General features: G+C 43.0%; 1 protein-coding gene across 2 annotated transcripts in view; it reads left to right on the forward strand.

Annotated features, from left to right (window-relative positions):
- The first annotated feature begins 1,035 nt into the window (after nucleotides 1–1,035).
- The window catches only part of DSG4 (desmoglein 4), a 38,762-nt gene continuing 18,040 nt past the window's right edge, over nucleotides 1,036–21,757 (forward strand). For both annotated transcript variants that reach the window (XM_036323650.1, XM_036323651.1), the window contains exons 1-8: nucleotides 1,036–1,298; nucleotides 11,420–11,455; nucleotides 13,343–13,474; nucleotides 15,794–15,949; nucleotides 16,296–16,440; nucleotides 17,159–17,325; nucleotides 17,597–17,731; nucleotides 18,564–18,749. In XM_036323650.1, the coding sequence (XP_036179543.1) occupies nucleotides 1,251–1,298; nucleotides 11,420–11,455; nucleotides 13,343–13,474; nucleotides 15,794–15,949; nucleotides 16,296–16,440; nucleotides 17,159–17,325; nucleotides 17,597–17,731; nucleotides 18,564–18,749 (1,005 nt within the window). In that variant the 5' untranslated portion in view covers nucleotides 1,036–1,250. The remainder of the gene's footprint in view (nucleotides 1,299–11,419; nucleotides 11,456–13,342; nucleotides 13,475–15,793; nucleotides 15,950–16,295; nucleotides 16,441–17,158; nucleotides 17,326–17,596; nucleotides 17,732–18,563; nucleotides 18,750–21,757) is intronic.

A 21,757-nucleotide genomic window follows, 5' to 3' on the forward strand; every position in this document is an offset into this window, starting at 1 on the left:
TCTTTCCTATTCTCCCAAAAATGTTAAGCTGAGATTCTCAAGACACTAAGTGCTGTTTGGAAGACATTCCATCACTAGAAATAGAGCCCGCCTTGTTCTGAATTGCATGATGGGGTAGTGAAGACAGGGTACAGTCTCCCTTTGAAAAGCCCCGACCCACCCATATTAATGATTGCAGACCATTTGACTACATCTCTTTTAATGCTGATTGAGGTTGCTGGGAGCCTGTAATATTTTTTTCATGAGGAAACTATACCCTATTCTCAACCCACACGGACAAAGAGGAAGTGAGAAGGGAAAATGGTTTTCAGAAATACCCAGATGCTGCCCTGGTCTTTTTCCCTGAAATTCTCAGGTTTCTGATTTCAGTCTCGTCTTAATAAATATTCATGTGGGTTTAACAAGTGTTCCCATGGATGTACTTTTCTACCAGTGGCGATGCCACAGGAGTGAGCAAACTCTGTACTGTGGTTATCTTAAAGCAATTTAATGTTATATCATATGGGTTCGACTGTGTATTCAGGGAAAAGGTGCTAAAACAAACATACTAGTGAAGGCAGCCTTTCTTTGTCTTAACCTTATTTTTTCAGAACAACTTTAAAATGAAAGAATGAGGTGAAAGGAGAAGACTTCTTGAGGAGGGAAGAGGAATCGCCTGAACGAAGAGGTGAGCGCATCGCTCTCCTACCTTTCTCCCCGCCCCACACTTCAGGCCCAGTGCCCTTCGCAGGGCCCTACGCTCAGACGCATTCCTTGAAGTTGGTTTGGTAGTGGACATGTGTGTGTGTTGTCAGTGTGTGTAATTTTGCTTTTACAATGTTGGCAGTAAGAGGCAGCCTACTAATTTTATTCAGCATGATGATAGGCCCTAGCATTTTAATTATTTTTCATGTTATGAGTAATTTATTATTCATTGGGTATCTTCCCCGTAAATCTTGTCTTCACACTGTAAGATTTTTTCCTTTGGTGTCCAACAAAGGGTTTCATTGCAATAAGAATCAAGGTGTGTCCATGTGCTTACCCAGAGCCCAAACAATGCCAGCCTTCCAGACCAGCCGCGGAGTTTGGGGTGGAGAGACAGTGTCATTCTAGAACATCTTCACTCCTCTGCCCGGGAGAGCAGCGGTAGCACCCATGCCTTCCTAAAGGGCATCTCCAGGCACGTCTTGCTGCGGGCTGAATCCAGCAGCCCGGGGACTAGGACTAAACTCGTATCTCGCTGGGGTTTGTGTGCAGAGCAACCCGAAGGCATGGACTGGCTCCTCTTCAGGAACATTCACCTCTTGATCATTTTCCTGGTAAGTGGAATGTGAGGCCTGGGAAGGAAAGGCAGCCTGACGCCGTGTCTGCTCCGTCCCCTGGACGTTCTACATGGGATGTCATCCATTTGGAAACCCTGCCTGCAAAGACAGTTTCCGCCTTTGGTGATTTCAGGTCTCGCCAAGCTTGAGGGGCTAAATGCTACAGAGAAGCAGGGCGAGAATCTGGCTGAATTAGCCTTAAACAGAGTCAGAGACATCCTCTAATTCAGATTAAAGGCTAGAACAAATCTAAAATTTACAATCAGAACTCAAGTAATGTACCTATTTTATTAAGTATATTTTATTAAGCATAGTTCTTACACTTCAATCAGACAGATGACTGTCAAAATCCCTGGTGCAAATGGGTTCTAAATTTGAAGGGAAGCAAAGTGAATCCAGCCCATCTCTTTTAAACAGTTATTTCCCTGTGTGTTTCCTTCAAGGTGGAAGAATGGTAGCTAGGTCAAAATTACATTGCAACTAATTGTGAAATATTTAAGTCATATGAAATTTTTTTCCGATCAGAAATGGGGGAAAAAAGGAGAAAACCAAGCCCTCAAGGAACCCCTTCTGGATTATTAAAGCATTTCTGTAGTCCAGGAAGGAAACAGTTAGATCATCTATTTCTTTAGAGTAAATGTGACATTTTGTATCTTACTTCCCTCCAACCTCTGGGTGCCAAAGAATGGAGTGCTTTCTCCTCAGGCATCATGCTTACAGGATGTCCTCCCCTTAAAAGAAGTAAGGCAGCTCCTAGTGCCAGCTCTTAGAGGAACAAAGATAAGGTTGGCCGATTCCCCAAACTATTGCCAATTCAATTAGAAAATTCTATTTAAAGGACCAATTAAACTAGGTTAGATTAGATTCCAGTCTATTGATGGGCAAATGACAGAACAATTCAATCTGACTTGTCCATCTCCAAGTTCACTTCTTGTATATACCAAGGAAGAAATTCCTGTGGTTTTCACCCCATCCATAAATTTATCAACTTTTGGTACAAATTAACATGATACAAGAAATGTGTTTCCTTTTTCCTTCTTTGCATTTTTAAGGTAAACCATGTATTTATCTCTTGTCTATTACTTAACAAATAGCTATTTATTAACCACTGATTTTGTGTTCGGTACTGTAGTAGCTGCTGGAGATAAAAAGGTGAATGAAACTTATTCCTTATTTAAAATAACAATTAAGAAAAATGAGTGGAAAGATAAGAGGAGTAAATTATTAGAAAATTGCACATATTTTTTTCAAAGTATATAAAGGCAAATAATGTACAGTGTCCCAGGAATGTTGGCGGTGGTGCTACGACATGAGTTTGCAAAATGATTCCCGCCCTACTATTAGGAAGGAGTTATACAGGACACATCTAAGCATCAGTTCTAGAAGGCAGAGGAGAGCTGAAGCCAGACAGATGTGGCAATACACCGTGTCCAGTTGGTCCAGCAGGTACCATTCTGCTGGAGTCCATGTCTATGAACTTCAAAAGCAGTGCACAGCCCAAGCTTGAAAGGAACAGTGGTAGAACATTCCATTCTCTGAACTTGGAAGACATACTATTAAATAAGACCATCATGCAAAATAATGATAAACTGAAACAGTACAAATAGAAGTGCACTGCCCTGTTATGAGGATCATCCTTTCCTTGCATTGCTAAAGGAAGCAGAAAGAATCTGATTCCATCTTTCAGAGAAATGAAGAATTATTAGCATAGACCTCTTACAGCACTTCTATGGGGTACCTCCATCTTTGACTCGGATAAACCTTTTGTTTCCTGTAAGGAAAACTGATTGCATGCATCAAGATTTTTGAGGCAACTTCCGGGCACTAAAGTTTGCCTCCTAGTCCTTTCTGCCCAGGTATATTCTATGACAATATTACTTAACTGAAGAGTGAATTTTCTTTTCCTTGATCTTGAAAGAGTATTATATTTCAGATTCTTAGAATCTCTTTTTGTTAATATGGACTTATTTTCCCTCATAATTTTAGAGTCTTGATACTTAATTTCTCTCCACAGATCTTACAGTATTTGTGTTTCATATCTCATGGTAATTGTAATAGACTTAAGCTCTTTTTGTATTTCTAATAGATCTCTTAAGATATCAACTAATAATTTTTTCAATTAGGACGTAGAGATTTCTAGCATGTGTCAAGGTTTGGACAAGTGCAAGAATGTGTAAGGGGAATCAATACACTGTCACGGGTGCTGTAGAAAAGGGGCATTCCTGCTTGTCTTTCATTTCCTGAACTTCAACTCCGCCCCTTTTTCATTAACTAAATCAAAGGCTCTCTGGGGCATCATTGCAGCTTAGCCCAGGGAGGGTGTGGCAGCCTCTCAGAGACGGACGGGTCTGTGTCATCTGTATCTTAACCACAGAGAGCACTTTAAACAAGGTTTTGACTGACTTCACCTATAAAAGCTACCCCAACTCTAAGCTACAATAGGCATCTCATTCTCTCATTGAGCCCTTCAGCACCTTCATCCTAAGGTGCTCTTCATGTCCCTCACACACCGGGGTGGTGAGGGGCAGTCAACACTAAACCCAGACGCAGAAGCCCAGACTGAAGCCACGGATTCTCCTCAAGGGGTTGCATAACCGTGGCTAAGGCACCAGCTCCTCAGGGCCTCCCTGTGCCCGGGGGAGAGTGTGTGGTCAGACATCCTGTCGCTAAGTTTCTTCCCAGACGGAAACTCTGAGACTCTACAATGGTCTCCATTGAATAGCTGTGTAGATAGAAGTTCAGGTCTGACTCGCAAATATTATTTTCATAACTTTGGTTGGAGAACTTAAAGATTTAGGCAACGCTATGGAGTGTGTAAGTTTACTAGGGAGGAATCACTTAAGGCAGAACAGTTATTAGCTATGAGAGGCTTGTATTTTATTGCGTTGATAAGATCATACAAACAGCCACGTAGCTGTTATCAGATAAGATGTTTTGTGCACAGATGGTGATCATTCATGCTATGTATAAGATGTTAAGCTTTCAATTAAGTGTTCTGATTCTTGGAAAGTAAAGAAGGTAGGTGGCGACATATATACTAGTAGCTGTTATCTACTATAAGCTGACAACAGGCATCAAAATTGATCAACATATTTAGAACTAACCTAGCCACTTATCAGGTTAGTTTTCAGATAAAACACTGTGATTCTGACAGATCAAACAGAAATTTGTATTTATTTATTTTACTTTCAGTCAAATTTCTAGAAGTGGAGGCTGATGACAAACAATCTTATCTGATGTGGTTGTTTTGGTTGTACAGAATGCATTAGATAGCATGAAATGACCGGTTCCAAGACTGCTGGTTACAGACATTACTGATGACCTCATCGCACCAAAGGTTATACAGAAGCAAATCTCACCTCTGGTGTTTCTTTGTTGGTGTGACTAAGGAATTACAACATATATTTGAACCAAGTGGACAGACTTACAGTGTGGCCTTCAGGTCTCTGCAGAGTGCATGATGGACTAAAGAAGCTCTGTATGCCAAGAGATACTCAGGCCCTAGAACTTCAATGCAATGCTGCCAAGAACATTTGTTTCTAGAACTGTAGCATGAAGATGCTGCTCTGAGACTCTAGATGCATCCTTCCTTTCCTCTTTTTAGGGGGTTGCTTTCTGAGAGGACTTCTTGCTGATAAGTAGATAGTCCCCGACTCCTTTCTAGTCCTGAGTCTCCAGCGAGGAGCTCCTTACAAAGCAGTGAGCCTGGGTTGCAGCTGTGTTTCCCTCCCTTCCCCAGGTGGGACTGCGGTGGGATCCCTCACTCAGAAGAGCAGCTGTGACAGGGAGTGTGAAGGAAGTGGCTGGAGAAACTTCCAGGGATCCCCGGCCTGGGAAACGTCTGCCCTCCCTTCCACACTGAAAATTACACACTTACCAACTAAAATGCCACTCCTGGCTATACCTTCCATTATAAACAAAAGTGGTATAATTAGGCCTGAACTTGGCATGTCTACCAGAGCCCCATGAGGATGGTGATTGCTTTACTCAATTATTTTTACAAGTATTATTCAGGGGAGAACTGCTTATTAATAAGGTACTGGGTGTGCAAAGGACGGTGAAAACTAACTTCAAAAAGATGGCACAGGGATGGAAACAGGCCTGTTCAGTAGCTGCTACGTGAGATACACTCGGGAGGTAAGAGAATAGTATGTCTCCTAATACTGCAAAAAGCACATGCAATGACTTAGATTCTACATATCTCATATAAAATCATCATCTCTCTCTAGGAGGAGGTATTTAAAAAGAAAGTTAGGCCCAGAAAAACTTCAGCAATTTTCCAAAAGTTGGATGGCTATGGCATATTGGCTATTATTCTCCCTAGAATGTATATACACCCTAATAGGTCAGAAATTATCTTGCACACAAAGGACAGTCCCCGTCACATAACATTTTATCAATGAAATCTTTTGAATGAATGAGTGAATGAATGGATTCTGTTTCCAATTTATCTTTCTTGCCAAGGCACTTCACCACATTTCCCACCTACATGCTTATAGCAACTCAATGTGGGTAGTGAACTTCGAAGTGAGCTTGAGGGCTTGAAATTGAGACGCCAAAGGAGTTGGTTCTCCTCCCTCCCTGCAGGCTGCGGAAACACCTCTGGATCCGGTCTCCCACTGCATTCCCATTTCACCACGCCGCACTCGCGAGGCGTTTTATAGCTAGCAAGGTTGTTTCACGCATGTAACACTCCTGAAGGTATTTAGAAGCAGCCCCGTGTTACAAACAAAGACATTTTCAAAGCCTGGCTGATGCAGACAGCCCCGGGCCGCCCGTCCAGAGCTCTCCTTGGTCCCTCCCAGAGGTGACTACTTTGGGCAACATTGCGCTCTGCACGCGCTTCTTCTGCAATGTCTATGACATCCCATATCTTCTCTTGTTTATCTGCTGTCCTCCCTCTTTTACCGTGTGATGGCTTTCTGGGCAGGTACTCCGTCCTAGTCTTCATCATATGCTCGGAGATGAGCACAGATACACACACGTTAGCTTTGTGGGCACTTTTCTTTGCCAGGAAAAGTCCTATTGCAGTTACTTTAGTTCAGGCAATTCATTGTAAGGACATCCACAGGGAAAGGAAGACAGGGAACCCTCTCCCAGCGAGGCCACAGAGGCTGTGACCACTCAGGGTACCAGCATCTCTCGGGGATAATCTGCTCCCTCCCTGCAGTGCCTCTGCCTCTTTCCTGTCTCCACGCCTGTGATGGGGTCAGCCCTGTGTCATGTGCCGTGTTGTAGCCGGGTTCTCAGGCCAAGCCCCATCCTCGGATGGTACGTGACCGGCATAAGCTTTAAAAGGTGACTTTGAAAGGCAAGGAGTGTCTGCATTTACCCAGGAACCCGTCGCTGTTCTGCAGTTTCACGGAGGTTCGTGCAGCTAATGCAGTGCAACTTCGGAAGATGATGTCACCGAGTTTCTTCCGCACACCCGCTCCCAGGCGGTTCCCGGGGAGTGGAGCCTCCTGACAGGGCTCCTGGTTTCACGGGTCGAGAATAAAACCAGCCCAGTTCCTTCAGTGAGACCTGCCAGAAAGGGAGGCGGTGTGGAGGGCTGGGCTGCTGGCACTGTCATCGGTAGAAACGTCAGAATGTATGTAGCGCACAGGCTCCCTCAGGCACCACGCCTGTCTGCGAGGCAAACCCTGGCAGGCACTGCAATCAGCCCCCCTTCTCCCCCACCCCCCCACCCCCACCCCACCACCACCTCCCTGAGAAACACCAGGGACAGCAATGGAGGGGAAAGAGCTTAGACTCGGAATCTCAGGGCTGGATGTTGCTATCCTGTTCACAGGGGTTCTGAAGAGAGGACAGGAGGAAGGTCATGTGAACTCAAAGCACTTCCTTTATTCTTTCAAACTGAGCACTAATCTGTTTGATGTGGTTAATTTCTTTCTTTTTTCTTTTTTTTCCCTTCAAGGCAGAAGCATTTAATTATTATTTTTATTAAAGTCTAGTTGGCATACAATATTATATTCGTTTATGTAATTGATGATGTGCTCACCACACTGAGTCTAGTAACCGCCTGTCCCCGGGCAGTTATCACACTATCATTGACGATATTCCCCTGCACCCTTCTCACCCATCCCTCCATTCACCACCACCCCCACCCCCCAGCCTCCCTCTAGAAGTGCTGAGGCCAGTCCCAAGCTTTCACAATGACTGACTGGCACTCTTCTGTGTTAGGATGTGCTGTGAGTACACCCTCTGATGCACGGAGGAAAACTCTTCCGTCTCTTCTTTCCTCTTTATAGACCTAGTACTTTCACATGTTTACTCTCCTTAGATCAGAACCTGAATCAGAGAGCGGGTAGGGGACTGATCCAAGGTCACATCTGCCAAACGGAGTCAAGACTCATACTCAGTTCTTCTGCTCCCAAGTCTAAAGTAGTCATGTCTATAGCTCATTGCTTTTAATAAAGCTAATCCATAATTTAGGACTGTATATCCACTTTAAGATATAAATTATCTTAGAAACATACACCAATTTAAAAGAACTACGACAATAGTCTTCAAACTGGAGCACAGATAGCCCTGACATACATAAGCACTTCAAAGGCAGACGTGTACAGTAGTTTTAAAGGAATCACTTACTAGTTACGCAGCTTCCACATGTATATACTTTGCGTAAGTCATTCTGTTGAAGGATTGAGCTGGTTCTCCTCTCCCAAATATGTCTGTCTGTCTATCCATCTATATTCCCCCTCCCTCCCTTCCACTCTCTCTGAAAAACAATGGAAAAACATGTCCTCAGGAGAAGGTAACAAAAATATTTTTTAAATGTATGATGTCGACATGTACTCCTTGACATGAAACTTTACTGTGATAATAACTGAGTGGAAGAGATTACTAAATTGTGCAGATAATATCATTTATTTGGGGTTAAAAAATTATAATTTGTTGCCCTGACCAGTTTGGCTCAGTGGATAGAGCGTCAGCCTGCAGACTGAAAGGTCCCAGGTTCGATTCCGGCCAAGGGCACGTACCTTGGTTGCGGGCACATCCCCAGTAGGAGGTGTGCAAGAGGCAGCTGATCCATGTTTCTCTCTCATCGATGTTTCTAACTCTCTATCCCTCTCCCTTCCTCTCTGTGAAAAATGAATAAAATATATTTTTAAAAAACTGATGAAAGAATGAATGAATACAAAAATATTATAATTTGTCTAAGTATGTGTTTTTGAAAAGGACAAATTCTAAAAATCTCCAAATATTAACAATGATGATCTCCAAGTGGTCAGATTCTATGTGATTTTTACTTTTCCTTATACTTTCCAGAATCATCTACTTTTTTAACCAAAAGAATATCTAAACCCCAAAGGCAATATTTATTATGAAATAAAACACCCTATGCCACCAAATAAGACCACCTCCTATTAAATATTGAATTTCTTTTCCTGGTGTAGCTAGTTTTCTAATGTCTAATAAATTTACACATGAGGGAGAAAAAGAGTGAAGTGGAAACACTGGGCCCTAATGCCACATTTCTCATCGCTGATTTTCCCTTCTTCTGGGCTCAGCTGTCCTTCCAAATCCCCACCCATACCCTTCACCCTCTCTTATACCGTCCCCCGCCCCCACATCTGCGAAATCCGCTTTGCACCCACTCCACCTGGTCCAGGGTCTCCCTCATCTCAGTCCACTGGAGTGGCCTGGTTTTACTCTGCTCCCTGGCTCTCTGGAGCTCGCAGTGGTAGCTCATCACCTCCCCAGTCCCCACTCCACCTTGACAGCAACCTCCACCCCGGGACAGCCCTCACAGTCCTCTCCTCGCACAGCAGGTCGCCGAGCTCCGCTAGAAAAGGAGCAGGACAGACTTCCCAAGCCAACTGGTCCTCACACTGGCTGTCCGCTACGGAATAATAGATTATTTTCTCTATTTCTAATTTTCTGTGCCCAGTGTTCCCTCACTCAGGAACGCTGGGTGAGCCTGCTGCTCCTCTCTGATTCGTGGCATTTTGTTGGTTTCCTGTCACTTCTCTTTTGACTGTCTCCTCCCGCCCCCCCGCCTTCCCCATCCCTGCTCACTCCGATTCAGAAAAGCCATGTAAAAGTTATCCTGCTCTTACACCTCACAATGCTTTTCTCTCTTCATAGTGTCCTTCCGGCTTCTGTTTCAGAGGAAGAGACTGTCTTCTTCATGACCAGGGCCCCTCCTTGCACTGCTATTGTTTCCTTTTGATTGAATGAATTGGGATGACACCGGTTAACAAAACCATACGGGCTGCAGGTGCCCAGCTCCACAAGCACTACCTGTACTGTGCTGCCCTGCGCTGTGATTAACCATTCCCATGCTCTCTTAGATTACACTTGTAGCTCCTTGACTTCCGCCTCCTCTTCCCCTCCCTTTCCCTCATCTCCATCTACCATTCTTTCTCCACAAACCCCTTTTCCTCTCCCTGTGGACTGTATATTTGGTCATGGTTCCCCAACCTAAAAAATATGTCTTGATTTCATTAACTCCTCAAATTGCATCATCTCTCTCACGTCTTTTAACTGCTAACTTGAAAATGTCATGTATGGTTGCTATGTGTACTTTCTCAACAGCTTTTCCTTGACTCCTGCAATCTGACTGATGCCACTTGCACAAGTTCGCACTGACTGCCTGCGCAAACCCCCAGGACGTCTCAGCTCCCAATCTCCTTGACCTTGCTACGAAACATGAACCATTAAGTTGTTCCTCTTCAGCTAACTTCTTATCCCTGCCTGCCACTCATCCTGCCTCTTTTCTGGCTACTTCTTCTCCATCTGCATCTCTTCTTTCTGAATTCAGCCTGCTGACTAACCCTCCACCATATCCACAACCACAACCACCACCACAGCCACAACCACAACCACAACCATAGCCACAACCACAACCACAACCACAACCACAGCCACAACCACCACCACAGCCACAACCACAACCACAACCACAACCACAGCCACCGCCCTGCCACTTCTGACCTTTTTGTGTGGACAAAAGCTGCTCTGCACCCACAAACCTGGTCCCCTGCCCTCTCTATTCTCTGCTTAGACTTCTTTCTTCTGTCCCCTGCACAATATAAGCATTTCCTATAAGAGTCTGTTCTCTGACTACTTTATTGATCTTCTTAAACTTTTTAATGGACTACCCTCACCTCCTGCAACTTTAAATAGCACTCCTGTTTAAATAAATTTCCACTTCTTCATCTTTTATGTCTACCCCAAATTTTAGAATAAGATTAACTAATTAATTAATTAATGAAGACTTCGGCATCATCTCCCTGCAGTGACCCTCTCCTGTTAAATTTTCTGTTATTATTAAAAGTACCCTGTTGTCCCAATAAGCCAACTTAACTTACATCCTCTCCTTGTACCCACAATCTACAAGTCCTATTAGTTCCTTGGCAATGTCTCCATTCTCTCTCCTTTCCAGTCAGCCCTATGTTCATGTTCTAACTGTGTCTTACCCAGCAACTGCTCATTCTTAAGTGTCTGGACTTCAAGTACTTTTCCCTTGTAACCATCCCTTCATATCAGTGATGTGTTTTTTAAAAGGTGTTACTGTCAAACCCTGTATTTTATTCAGTGAAGCCCCCACTCCCTAGTTGGTATATAAAACACTTCATGATCTGCCTCCAACCTGCCATTCCTAACCTTGTCTCCCGCATCCCCTTGCTATTTCCTCTTCTTTCCAGCTGATAATATTACTTCCCATTCCTGGGGCATCCTGGGAAACGTAGAGGATGCCCTTACACCTGTGTTCATGTTTTATTCTGGCTGAAAATTGTCCCCATCAATTTCTCTTCTCAGAGTAGCTTCATCCTGCAGACCGCTTTCACCCCCACTCTCCTCTGCGGCCCTCCTGAAACTCACTGGGTAACCTGAGTTGTCTGCTTTTCCTTCCGCTGCGCCCCTGGGTGCCCCCGCTGAAGCACACACACTAACTTTCCTGTAGCTATGTGTTTGCTTCCTTAAAAGTTTAAAAGCCTCTGTGGGGGAAAACCTGTACTATTAATATTGTGTTACCCATGTTTATTCCATATCACTAGCAAAATGTGTGTTTAAGAAATGAATTAATCAGAGAACACTGTCAATAATTTCATGACTTGACTTCCTTTAAACTATGCAAATTTATGCTAATGCTGTATCTTCTATAACAGGTGGTGTTGGAAGTAAACAGTGAATTTATTGTTGAGGTAATGTATAATTATTAAAACTACCTACTCAATTTAGAATGGAAAGAGAAACTGAGTCATGTAATGCATAATATATCAAAAATCAGAATATTTGAAAACAGCGATATTTGAAAGCCATAATTTTAAATGTCCATGCTTTAGGCAAGGTTTGTGACAGGTCAGCGTCATAGTAACTCCTGCTTATCAAACTTTACTAGTAGCTTATTTATGTTTCCCAACCTAAGGCAAAGCAAAAAAAGTAAAGTAACACGTTAGAATGGGAAGAGGAGTTTTAGACAATTACATCAGCATAATTGTATGGTTAATCAGTGAGGAAAAAATACAAAAGCAAAAATATCTGTAACCACAACTAAATAGAACCACAGAACCCAGGACCATTTAGAGTGGGACTGGGAAAGTAAAGCTATCTCCTCTGGGAGGACTTTATTATAGCGGTTACATTTTCATTCTGATAATATCAAATAATGGGAGAAAATATAATCACTGTGTGATCTTTGTTGACAAAATAGACAATAGGTGGTACATTTTAGGAAGTTGCATCAAAATGGAGAAAAATGTAAATGCTTTGGTTCCTGAAAGTATAAGCTCCATTCGCATGGAGCAGCTCCTCCCCCCAAAGTGGTAATTAAATGAAGCCTTAGCTAAAACAAACATACAATTATCAATGTCTCAACAAGTACATAAAGAGTTACAAAAATATAGATGTGTGTGTGCATGTTTATACATGTACACAAAAATGTTCATGCATGTAGTAACATTGCTGAAGTCTTTAATATATAAAACTCTTAAACACCCTCCAACAACAGCAATTAAGTCTATAAAAACACATAGCAAGCAGAGACTATGAAAACACATAGATAGCACTGAGAATCCATATAGGTGTCCATGGGATTATGGTGGTTACCATCATTTCAGTTAAAACAGTCTTCTGATCTGCAACAGTCTACCTGGATACATAGCCAGAGTGGCGTCCTTACCAACAGAAAAGCAGCACTTGTCCTCTCTTGAGTCAGGTACACTCACCAGCACAGCCTCTCAGGGATGCACTCACCTGGAGCAGCTGCAGCTGTTAACCTCTGGAGACCAGACAGCCTGGTCAGAGCTCCATGGAGGGTGAGGTGGGCAAGGTCCCCACCTACTGAAACACTTGGTCCTGTCCGCCATAGCCACTGACACATCTGTCCACACCAAGTGGTCCTTACAATGTGGTCCTACCCAGAACGCCACTGAGCATACGTGGTCCATGCCAACCGGACCTCGATATGCGGTCCTGTCCAAGCTTAGGAAACACTCCTGGGTTCCAACAGCCCCTAACACTTATTTATGCTGTTGGTTTACAGGATTAATACATAAAGTATGACCATATTTTATTAGTCTATTTACTGTGTTGTGGCTGCATTACCCATAATAACCCTCTTGCCTTGGCAGCCCAGCTGGCACTGGCGCATGGGGGAAGGTAGATGGGTCAGCTTAGACCCGCCCCCCCAGGAATGCTTTTGGACTGACCAGGCCAAATATCAAGGACCTTGTGGCATAATCCAGATGTGTCCATGGATGCTGTGGACCAATGTCTGCTAATCAGTGGACAGATTGAAAGAAGAAAGACCACATACGCCTATTATCCAGTAGAACATTACGAGCTCCACACTTAGCCAACAAAATGTGTTTCATAGAATCATACAGTTAGCAGTGAGACGATTCCAGAGAGAAGTAGCTGCTGAGGCTGCCCAAGCTCCACCCACCTAGAGGGATAAGGTGGTAAAAACACTTTTTGTTCCTCAAATTCAATGCCGTGGCTTCTTCTGGGTGTTCCCTACCGTGCTGAGCAGATGTCCTTGCGAAGGAAAACTGTCCTGACGCTCTGCAATGTGCCTGCTTCCGCTCCAGGTGAAAGAACTGGACGTGGAAAAGGGCACAACCAAGTGGCAAACTGTCAGGAGACAGAAGCGCGAATGGATCAAGTTCGCGGCGGCGTGTCGAGAAGGAGAGGACAACTCCAAGCGGAACCCCATCGCCAGGGTAAGGGATGCATCACGGGTCGCCCTGCGCCCACACTGCAGGCCCTGGAGGGCGGGCAGCCTCAGCATCCCAGGCCCTGCAGGCTCCACTGCTCCACCGGCAGGGGTGCCGGGGCGGGGGCGTCTCCTGCCTGGGCTGCGGAGGCCCCCCTTTGCCTCTCATGTTCTGGGAACTGCTACAGAGCTGAGGCGCCTGAGGGATTGGGGAGAGACCTGGGTCTCCAGCACCACTGGGCTCTGTCCGTCCATCTGCTGCTTCTCCTCACCCGCCCGCTCTAGAACACATCTGCATACACATGTCTGCTTCTCCTCACCCGCCTGTTCTAGAACACATCTGCATACACATGTCTGCTTCTCCTCACCCGCCTATTCTAGAACACATCTGCATACACATGTCTGCTTCTCCTCACCTGCCCATTCTAGAACACATCTGCATACACATGTCTGCTTCTCCTCACCCGCCTGCTCTGGGACACATCTGCATATACATGTCTGCTTCTCCTCACCTGCCTGCTCTAGGACATGCCTGCATACACATGTCTGCTTCTCCTCACCCACCTGCTCTAGAACACATCTGCATACACATGTCTGCTTCTCCTCACCCGCCCGCTCTAGGACATGCCTGCATACACAGGTCTGCTTCTCCTCACCCGCCCTCTCTAGGACATGCCTGCATACACAGGTCTGCTTCTCCTCACCCGCCCGCTCTAGGACATGCCTGCATACACATGTCTGCTTCTCCTCACCTGCCCGCTCTAGGACATGCCTGCATACACATGTCTGCTTCTCCTCACCCGCCCTCTCTAGGACATGCCTGCATACACAGGTCTGCTTCTCCTCACCCACCCGCTCTAGGACATGCCTGCATACACATGTCTGCTTCTCCTCACCCGCCCGCTCTAGGACATGCCTGCATACACATGTCTGCTTCTCCTCACCCGCCCTCTCTAGGACATGCCTGCATACACAGGTCTGCTTCTCCTCACCCGCCCGCTCTAGGACATGCCTGCATACACATGTCTGCTTCTCCTCACCCGCCCGCTCTAGGACATGCCTGCATACACAGGTCTGCTTCTCCTCACCCGCCCGCTCTAGGACATGCCTGCATACACCAACATTCTCCTGACCAGCCCGACAGTCTCACCAGGTCCAGAAGCTCGGAGAGCCTAAACGCTATTTCAAAGAGTGGCTCTCAATAAGGAAGGAGCGTTGAGGAAGAATATGTCATAAGTTGACCCATGAAGGGCAGGATCCGCATGAACAGCTTCGCTAGCTCTTTCCAGGCCTCTCGGCCTCGGGCCCCTATTGCAATCAAGGGTAGTGGTTTATCAGAACTCCTTCCGTAAGGCTTTACATCAACTACAGGCGGCAGCAGCAGTAATATTACAGACATAGTCTCAGCTCAAGAAAAGAGATCTATTCTCTCTCAGATGTTTTCAAAGTTTTGGAAAGCTTTTAAATTGATATGGTTCCCATTCAACTCACATTTACAGCTTTATATTACCCGCTGGTATTGCATATTCTCTCCTATATATTTGCATTTGAGGGATTTCCTGGATTTTCGTTTACATAAATAAGATCTTTGGACTGGAGTGGAGCTCATCCAAGTTGCATTTCTAGCTGCCTTTACTTAATTGTGGATATGTGGGTAACAAGTCTTAGTATTTTATTGAGTGTTCTCATCTTTAGTATATAGGTTAGATTTCCAATTTTAAACTACCTTTGTTTAAATTTATGAGCCATAGATGTATACCTATGAAAATATAATCTAGATAGCAGAATATGTGTCATAAACTATGTTTGGCAAGTGAGTGATATGTTAAGTTTTGACTTAAAAAATTATTGCCAATATCTCTAAACACTGTATTTCTCTTCTGATATCTACCATTTTGATTGAATCTCAAATCCAAGTCTAAGCAGAGTACATATTAATACAACAGTCTTCTTACAAAATAGTAAAGATTCTGAGTTCTTCTGTTAAACATTTTCTCTATGTGCAAAACAAATCAGAGACATGAACAACGTAACGTTAATAATAACAAATCTAGCATCAGACGTGGGTGTGCCCTATGTCAGTCATGGGGTGGGGAGTATACATGTTACCTCATACAATCCCCACAACAAGCCTGGGACATAAGTTGTATTATCCCATTACAAACCAGTACTTGACAAAATTAAGTGCATTTTCCAAGGTCACACAGGCCTATGTCATGGTGCCGGGTTTCAATATAAGACCTATCTGGCTGCAGAGCCTTTCCCTCCTCGTTCCACCACCCTGTGAAGTTCATATCCGCCCTAAATCCTCGCCGCTTTCTCATAGATCCGATCAGACTGCGAAGTGAGCCAGAAGATTACGTACCGCATCTCTGGGGTAGGCATTGATCGGCCACCATACGGAGTGTTCGCCATTAATCCTCAGACGGGGGAAATTAACATCACCTCCGTGGTGGACAGAGAGATAACTCCACTTTTCCTGGTAAGTCACAGCAGTGTGCTTTGATTTACACGTATTATTTTTCATGCCTTAAAAAAAAATTCATCCCAGGACTAATGCCTCCTTCTGATAAAACACGGCAGAATGAAACTGAATAAAGGGCTTGAGGAGGTAGGAAGAGTATGAAAATAGATTATGGTTCAGAATTCTCTGGCGTATTATATAAGCACATGATCAAATGTCTTGACAATATTTAAATTACTAGACTGTAAAAGTAGTCTCAATTGACTGAGAAAATTGTTTCCCTGCACGTTTCCTTATATATTTTCAAGCACGTAACTGAATTTCCTTTGGTGGAGAAAGACAGGTTTTTTCCAACTTTCCACAGATCTATTGCCGGGCTCTGAATGCACGGGGTGAAGACTTAGAAAGGCCTCTTGAGCTTAGAGTCAAAGTGATGGACATAAATGACAACCCTCCAGTCTTTACACAAAATGTGTACACAGGCAGCATTGAAGAAAACAGCGATGCAAGTGAGTAGACCAATCTCCTTCTCTGCATTGTGCCACTTCTATTCCTCTAGGACACAGCTTTAGGAGATTGAAATATACGTAATTTAAAGCATTTAAGGAGTGCAAGTACTTTATAAAGTGTTTTAAGAAGCAAATCACTATGATTTTTGTCATTAATGGTGTAGCTAAAGTTATAGTAAGACAGGGTGGGGCAAAAGTAGGTTCATAGGTGTGAGTACGTGAAACACAGTTTATTCTTATATTATTAGTTATTAGTTACTAGAGGCCCAGTGCACAGATTTGTGCACCAGTGGGGTCCCTCGGCGTAACCTGTGGGGATCTGTGGAGGAGCTGCTCCTGCCCATCCCAGCCCCACTCATCCCAGTCAGCTGAGCAGCACTCCCGCTGTGGGAGCGCACTGACCACCAGGGGGAAGCTCCTGCATTGATTGTCTGCTCCCTGGTGGTCAGTGAGCATCACAGCGACTGGTCGACCAGTCAAGTGGTCAACGGGTCAAATGGTCGACAGGTCACTTAACGTTTTTATATAGAGAGATTATATGACTGTCCATACAAACAACTGTAAACCCACTTTTGCCCCACCCTGTCCATGCTCATGGATAACTAGAAGAGAGAGCCAGCAGGAGAAGGCCAACCATTCTTTCTTCCTTTGCCTGCTGATTTACCAAATTGATTTTAACAGAGTCCCCAACACTCTCCATCTCCATCTTCATTTCTAGACACACTGGTAGTAAAGTTAAGTGCCACCGATGCAGATGAAGACAATCACCTGAACTCTAAAATCGCCTACAAGATCATCTCTCAGGAGCCAGCAGGTGCACCAATGTTCATCCTGAACAGGTACACCGGCGAGGTCCGCACCATGTCCAGCTTCCTCGACAGAGAGGTAAAGCCTTCCGGGAATGAATGCAAAGAAATAAAGGATACAGTTTTGAAAATACGGAGATGAAATAATGCATGTATGCCCTTCGTCCAGTGTAAAGGGGGGAAGGAAAAAGAATCCAAACATTATTTTAAATGAAAATTATATAGATTAAAAATTATATTAATATATTATATAAAATTATAAAAGAATGGGGGAATAATGACATGAGAATGTGTTGGGTTTTATTCCAATGAAGACCTAAGTCTTACAACTCTTTTTCATCTTAATCAAGGAGCACAGCATGTACAACCTCCTCGTGCGGGGCTCGGACCGAGACGGAGCTGCAGATGGACTCTCCTCTGAGTGCGCCTGTAGGATCCAGGTCTTAGATGTCAACGATAATTTCCCCACCTTAGAGAGAACTTCCGTAAGCTGTTTCTCTTATCATCCCTTTTACATAAATGTCAATCATCAATTTACATTCCCACTAGTTGTGGTTCTTTTACATGTATGGATGTACTCAGCTTTACTATATAAACCTCGACATTTTTTTATGTATAATAATGAATCTTAATTTGGGGTATTTGCCTTTGAGTCACTCACTATTCCATAATGATCTCCTCTGTGAAAACAATAGACCAATATCCTCCATATATTCCATTTGAAGAAGTGTAGGAATTTATTAATATCATTCTGGGAATCCTATAACAATGTTGATGGATTGTATATGCCTGATGATTTACTGAATCAGTTCTAACAGAGTCCCAAACATTCTCAACTTCCACTTTCAGACTTAGGCAGAAAGAAGCATAAAATCAAAATCAGCAGAGCCAAATCTGCTTGCCACTTGTTTTGGTAAAAAATATTTTTTCTATTGGACCACAGTGGTACTTATTCCTTTACGTGTTGTCTGTGGCTGTTGTAATGCTACAGCAGCAAAAATGAGTAGTTACAGCACTAATCTCAGGCCTACAGAGCCTAATATATTTACTATCTGGCCTTTTATAGAAAAGGAGGAAGGTATGGAAAATGAAAAATAAACAAGGAAAATGAAACAATGCAGTCTGGCCCTAGTTTTACAGATAGCACATGAAAATCACTTTACTCTTAGATTTCTTGTTGAATATATGTCATTTAATAATGACACAGAAATCTCTGACACAGTTTGTTGTTAGTATTGTAAATGATAATTCAGGATTTGAAGCTAACTTTCCTCTTTTGAAAATTCACTGACTACAAAATTGGTCTGTGTCACTCAGTACTCAGCAAGCATTGAGGAGAACTGTTTGAATTCGGAACTGATAAGGTTAAAAGCCATTGATCTTGATGAGGAAGGCACGGATAATTGGCTGGCAAAATATGTAATTCTCTCCGGGAATGATGGGAATTGGTTTGAGATTCAAACAGACCCACGAACCAATGAAGGCATTTTGAGAGTCGTCAAGGTACAGTATGAGATCTGCAACCTTTTCTTTTAAAGATGTTTTAAAATACTCTCAGAGACAGGATCTGCCTACAAAAAGCAACCCACCCACAGCCTTGAATACTGTTTCTGTGAACAAGCGTCCTAAGTAAGCTTCCTTACTTACTGAGACCACCAGCCAAGCAACACATTATTTATTACCAAGAAAAATAAGGCTATTTTGTTCTCACATTCTCACAGTGTCCAATGTGTAGTTGAGAAGTCAAGACAAGGACCCCCATGTTAGAAAATAATATGAGAGTTAAAAACATAATAAATACCCCAGCTGGCATGGCTCAGCTGTTGAGTGTCAACCTATGAACTGGGAGGTCATGGTTCAATTCCCATTTAGGGCACATGCCCAGATTATGGGTTCAACCCCTAATAGGGAGTGTGTAGGAGGCAGCCCATCAATGATTCTCTTATCATTGATGTTTCTATCTCTCTCTCCCTCTCACTTCCTCTCTGAAATCAATAAAAATCCTATATAATAAAAGCCTAATATACAAATTGTCCCCTTGACCGGGAGTTCGACCGGGAGTTCAACCAGGGGGCGGGCAAGCCAGCCAACTGCCTGCGACCCCTCTCCCTGGCCAGTCCCACCCCAGCTGGCGGTGGCGACAGGCAGCCTGGGGAAGGGAGGCCACGGCCAGCAGCCAGCAGCAGCTAGGGAACCCTACCCATGCACAAATTTCATGCACTGGGCCTCTAGTATATTATAAAAAACATAATAAATAGTAGTACAGATGTCATATAAAACATAATCAATTGCTAAATGGGTGAAAGCTGAGAGAATTACTGAGATCAGAGGGGGGAATGCTTTTGAGTTAGATCTGTCTGAAAATATTCCATACAGGGAATAAGTTAAGCAGGGCCTTCCAACGGAGACTGCTCCGGTGGGAAATGAAGTGAGCACACATACAGGGAAGAACATGTAATACACATTCAGGGCATGTGAGCACCTCTGTGGAGCCATGCAGAGTATCCGCCTAGAGAAGCAATGAGACTCAGGAGTGGAGATGCTGAGTGGGAGCCAGTCTGTGAGAAACTTGAAAACCAACCTACAGGGCTTGGCTTTTTCCTATGGATTAGCTTTTCTCAAACTACTTTCCATTTTTACTGAATGGGCGGCAATATAATCTGAAGGTACAAATTAGAAACAAAACTACAAACTAATAAGATTCAAATTAACATCGATGTAACAAAGGAGATTAATTTCTCAAACACAATTACTACTAACAACATAGACAGAACTTCCAGCTATGAGCATACAGACAGACAGACGCGCACACACATTTAGTTTGACCCCTGGTGATCATTCAATGTTGTCACTGCTTTTCTCTATTCCTGTGAGACTTTTATCAGCCATTTAGACTCCTTGAAATACAAAAATATCGTTTACATATTGAGTCTTTCTCTGTTTTTTAAATTGTCTGGAGCAATTAAAACATTACTATTTTTCCACGAAACACAACCATTAGCATGGAAATCATGTGGTGCACAAATTTATAAAGTGGTCATCAAAATTATGGAAAAAACCTTTACGTTTTATGCTTGTCATTCTAATGAACACAAAAAAAGAGTAATTCATGCAATGACCATCTATGACTTATATAATTGTCTTCTGTGAGAGTCAAAGTGTTCTAAAGACATACTTAGTTTATTGAAAAATAAAAATATTGGATTCAGCCGAAACCGATTTGGCTCAGTGGATAGAGCATCGGCTTGCGGACTGAAAGGTCCCAGGTTCGATTCCGGTCAAGGGCATGTACCTGGGTTGCAGGCACATCCCCAGTAGGAGATGTGCAGGAGGCAGCTGATCAATGTTTCTCTCTCATCGACGTTTCTAACTCTCTATCTCTCTCCCTTCCTCTCTGTAAAAAAATCAATAAAATATATTTAAAAAATATATATTGGATTCAATTTATGAAAATTGATTAAGGTAGTGTTAGATGCTGTGTAGACAAAATATCTATTAATATCTATTTTTTTTCCCTGCATAACTTCCCAAGTCTCTTAAAGAGAGCAGAAAAATATGCTTGAAGACATCAAAATAATATGACAACGCTAGTTAATATGGAGTGAAACCCCTTAATGTGTGTGTTAGCACATAGCCGGAAGAACTGTGTGCTTAGATCATGTATGTGTAATTCCCCTAGGATTTGGCATTTGGAATGGTGTCACCAATGACCTTTACTCAAGCCACCCTCAGTCAAGGCTTTTGACTGAGCTTTCTATAACCTTTTCCTTAGTGTGAGGGAATTATAAATGATTTAGTTCAACTCCAATTTATTGAGAATTGTTATGTGCTACAGATATGAAAGTGAATGGGACATGATCTTCATTCTCAAGGAACTTGTAGTTTTAAAAGACAAAACGAAAATTTAAAATTTCTGTCAATAACTTTCTTTTTGCTATTTACTGATAAATATGTATTGAAATACTAACACACAATACAAATATATGTATGTGTGTACATATGCATTCACTTCGACTTTGAGAGGAATTGCTACTCAACTAGAATTTTAACAAAAAAATATTAATATTGGCTCCTTTAATCTGTTGATTATACTTTCAGAAATGCTCAGGTGTGAATTCTACATAGGAACCTCGGGCCTATGTATTCAGTTAACAGCTATGGACATTCTTTACTTCATTCTAATTTTATTTTTTATTTGTCATAAATACCTCATTTGGAAAAAAAGATCATTTTTCATTCCAGGGTTTTTATATATGAAGTTCAAAACTCCAGATTTGAGTCCAATTTAAATTCACAAGCCTAAATGACCTATACACCTCATTATCTAAAAGATAAAGGGGATCACATGTCTGAAATACACCTCATGCCATAATAAATAAAATTTTATCAATTCACAATCAGAATTGCATAACTCCTGGACTTTATGCTGGTGTCGTTGTGTCCTTACCATGGTTTCTTATTCTGTCAAAATAAATCTTTTGCTGTGTCAGAGTTTTTAATTTCTACCATTT

This window comes from Myotis myotis, unplaced genomic scaffold, assembly GCF_014108235.1.
Source record: "Myotis myotis isolate mMyoMyo1 unplaced genomic scaffold, mMyoMyo1.p scaffold_m19_p_9, whole genome shotgun sequence".
Lineage (NCBI taxonomy): Eukaryota > Metazoa > Chordata > Mammalia > Chiroptera > Vespertilionidae > Myotis > Myotis myotis.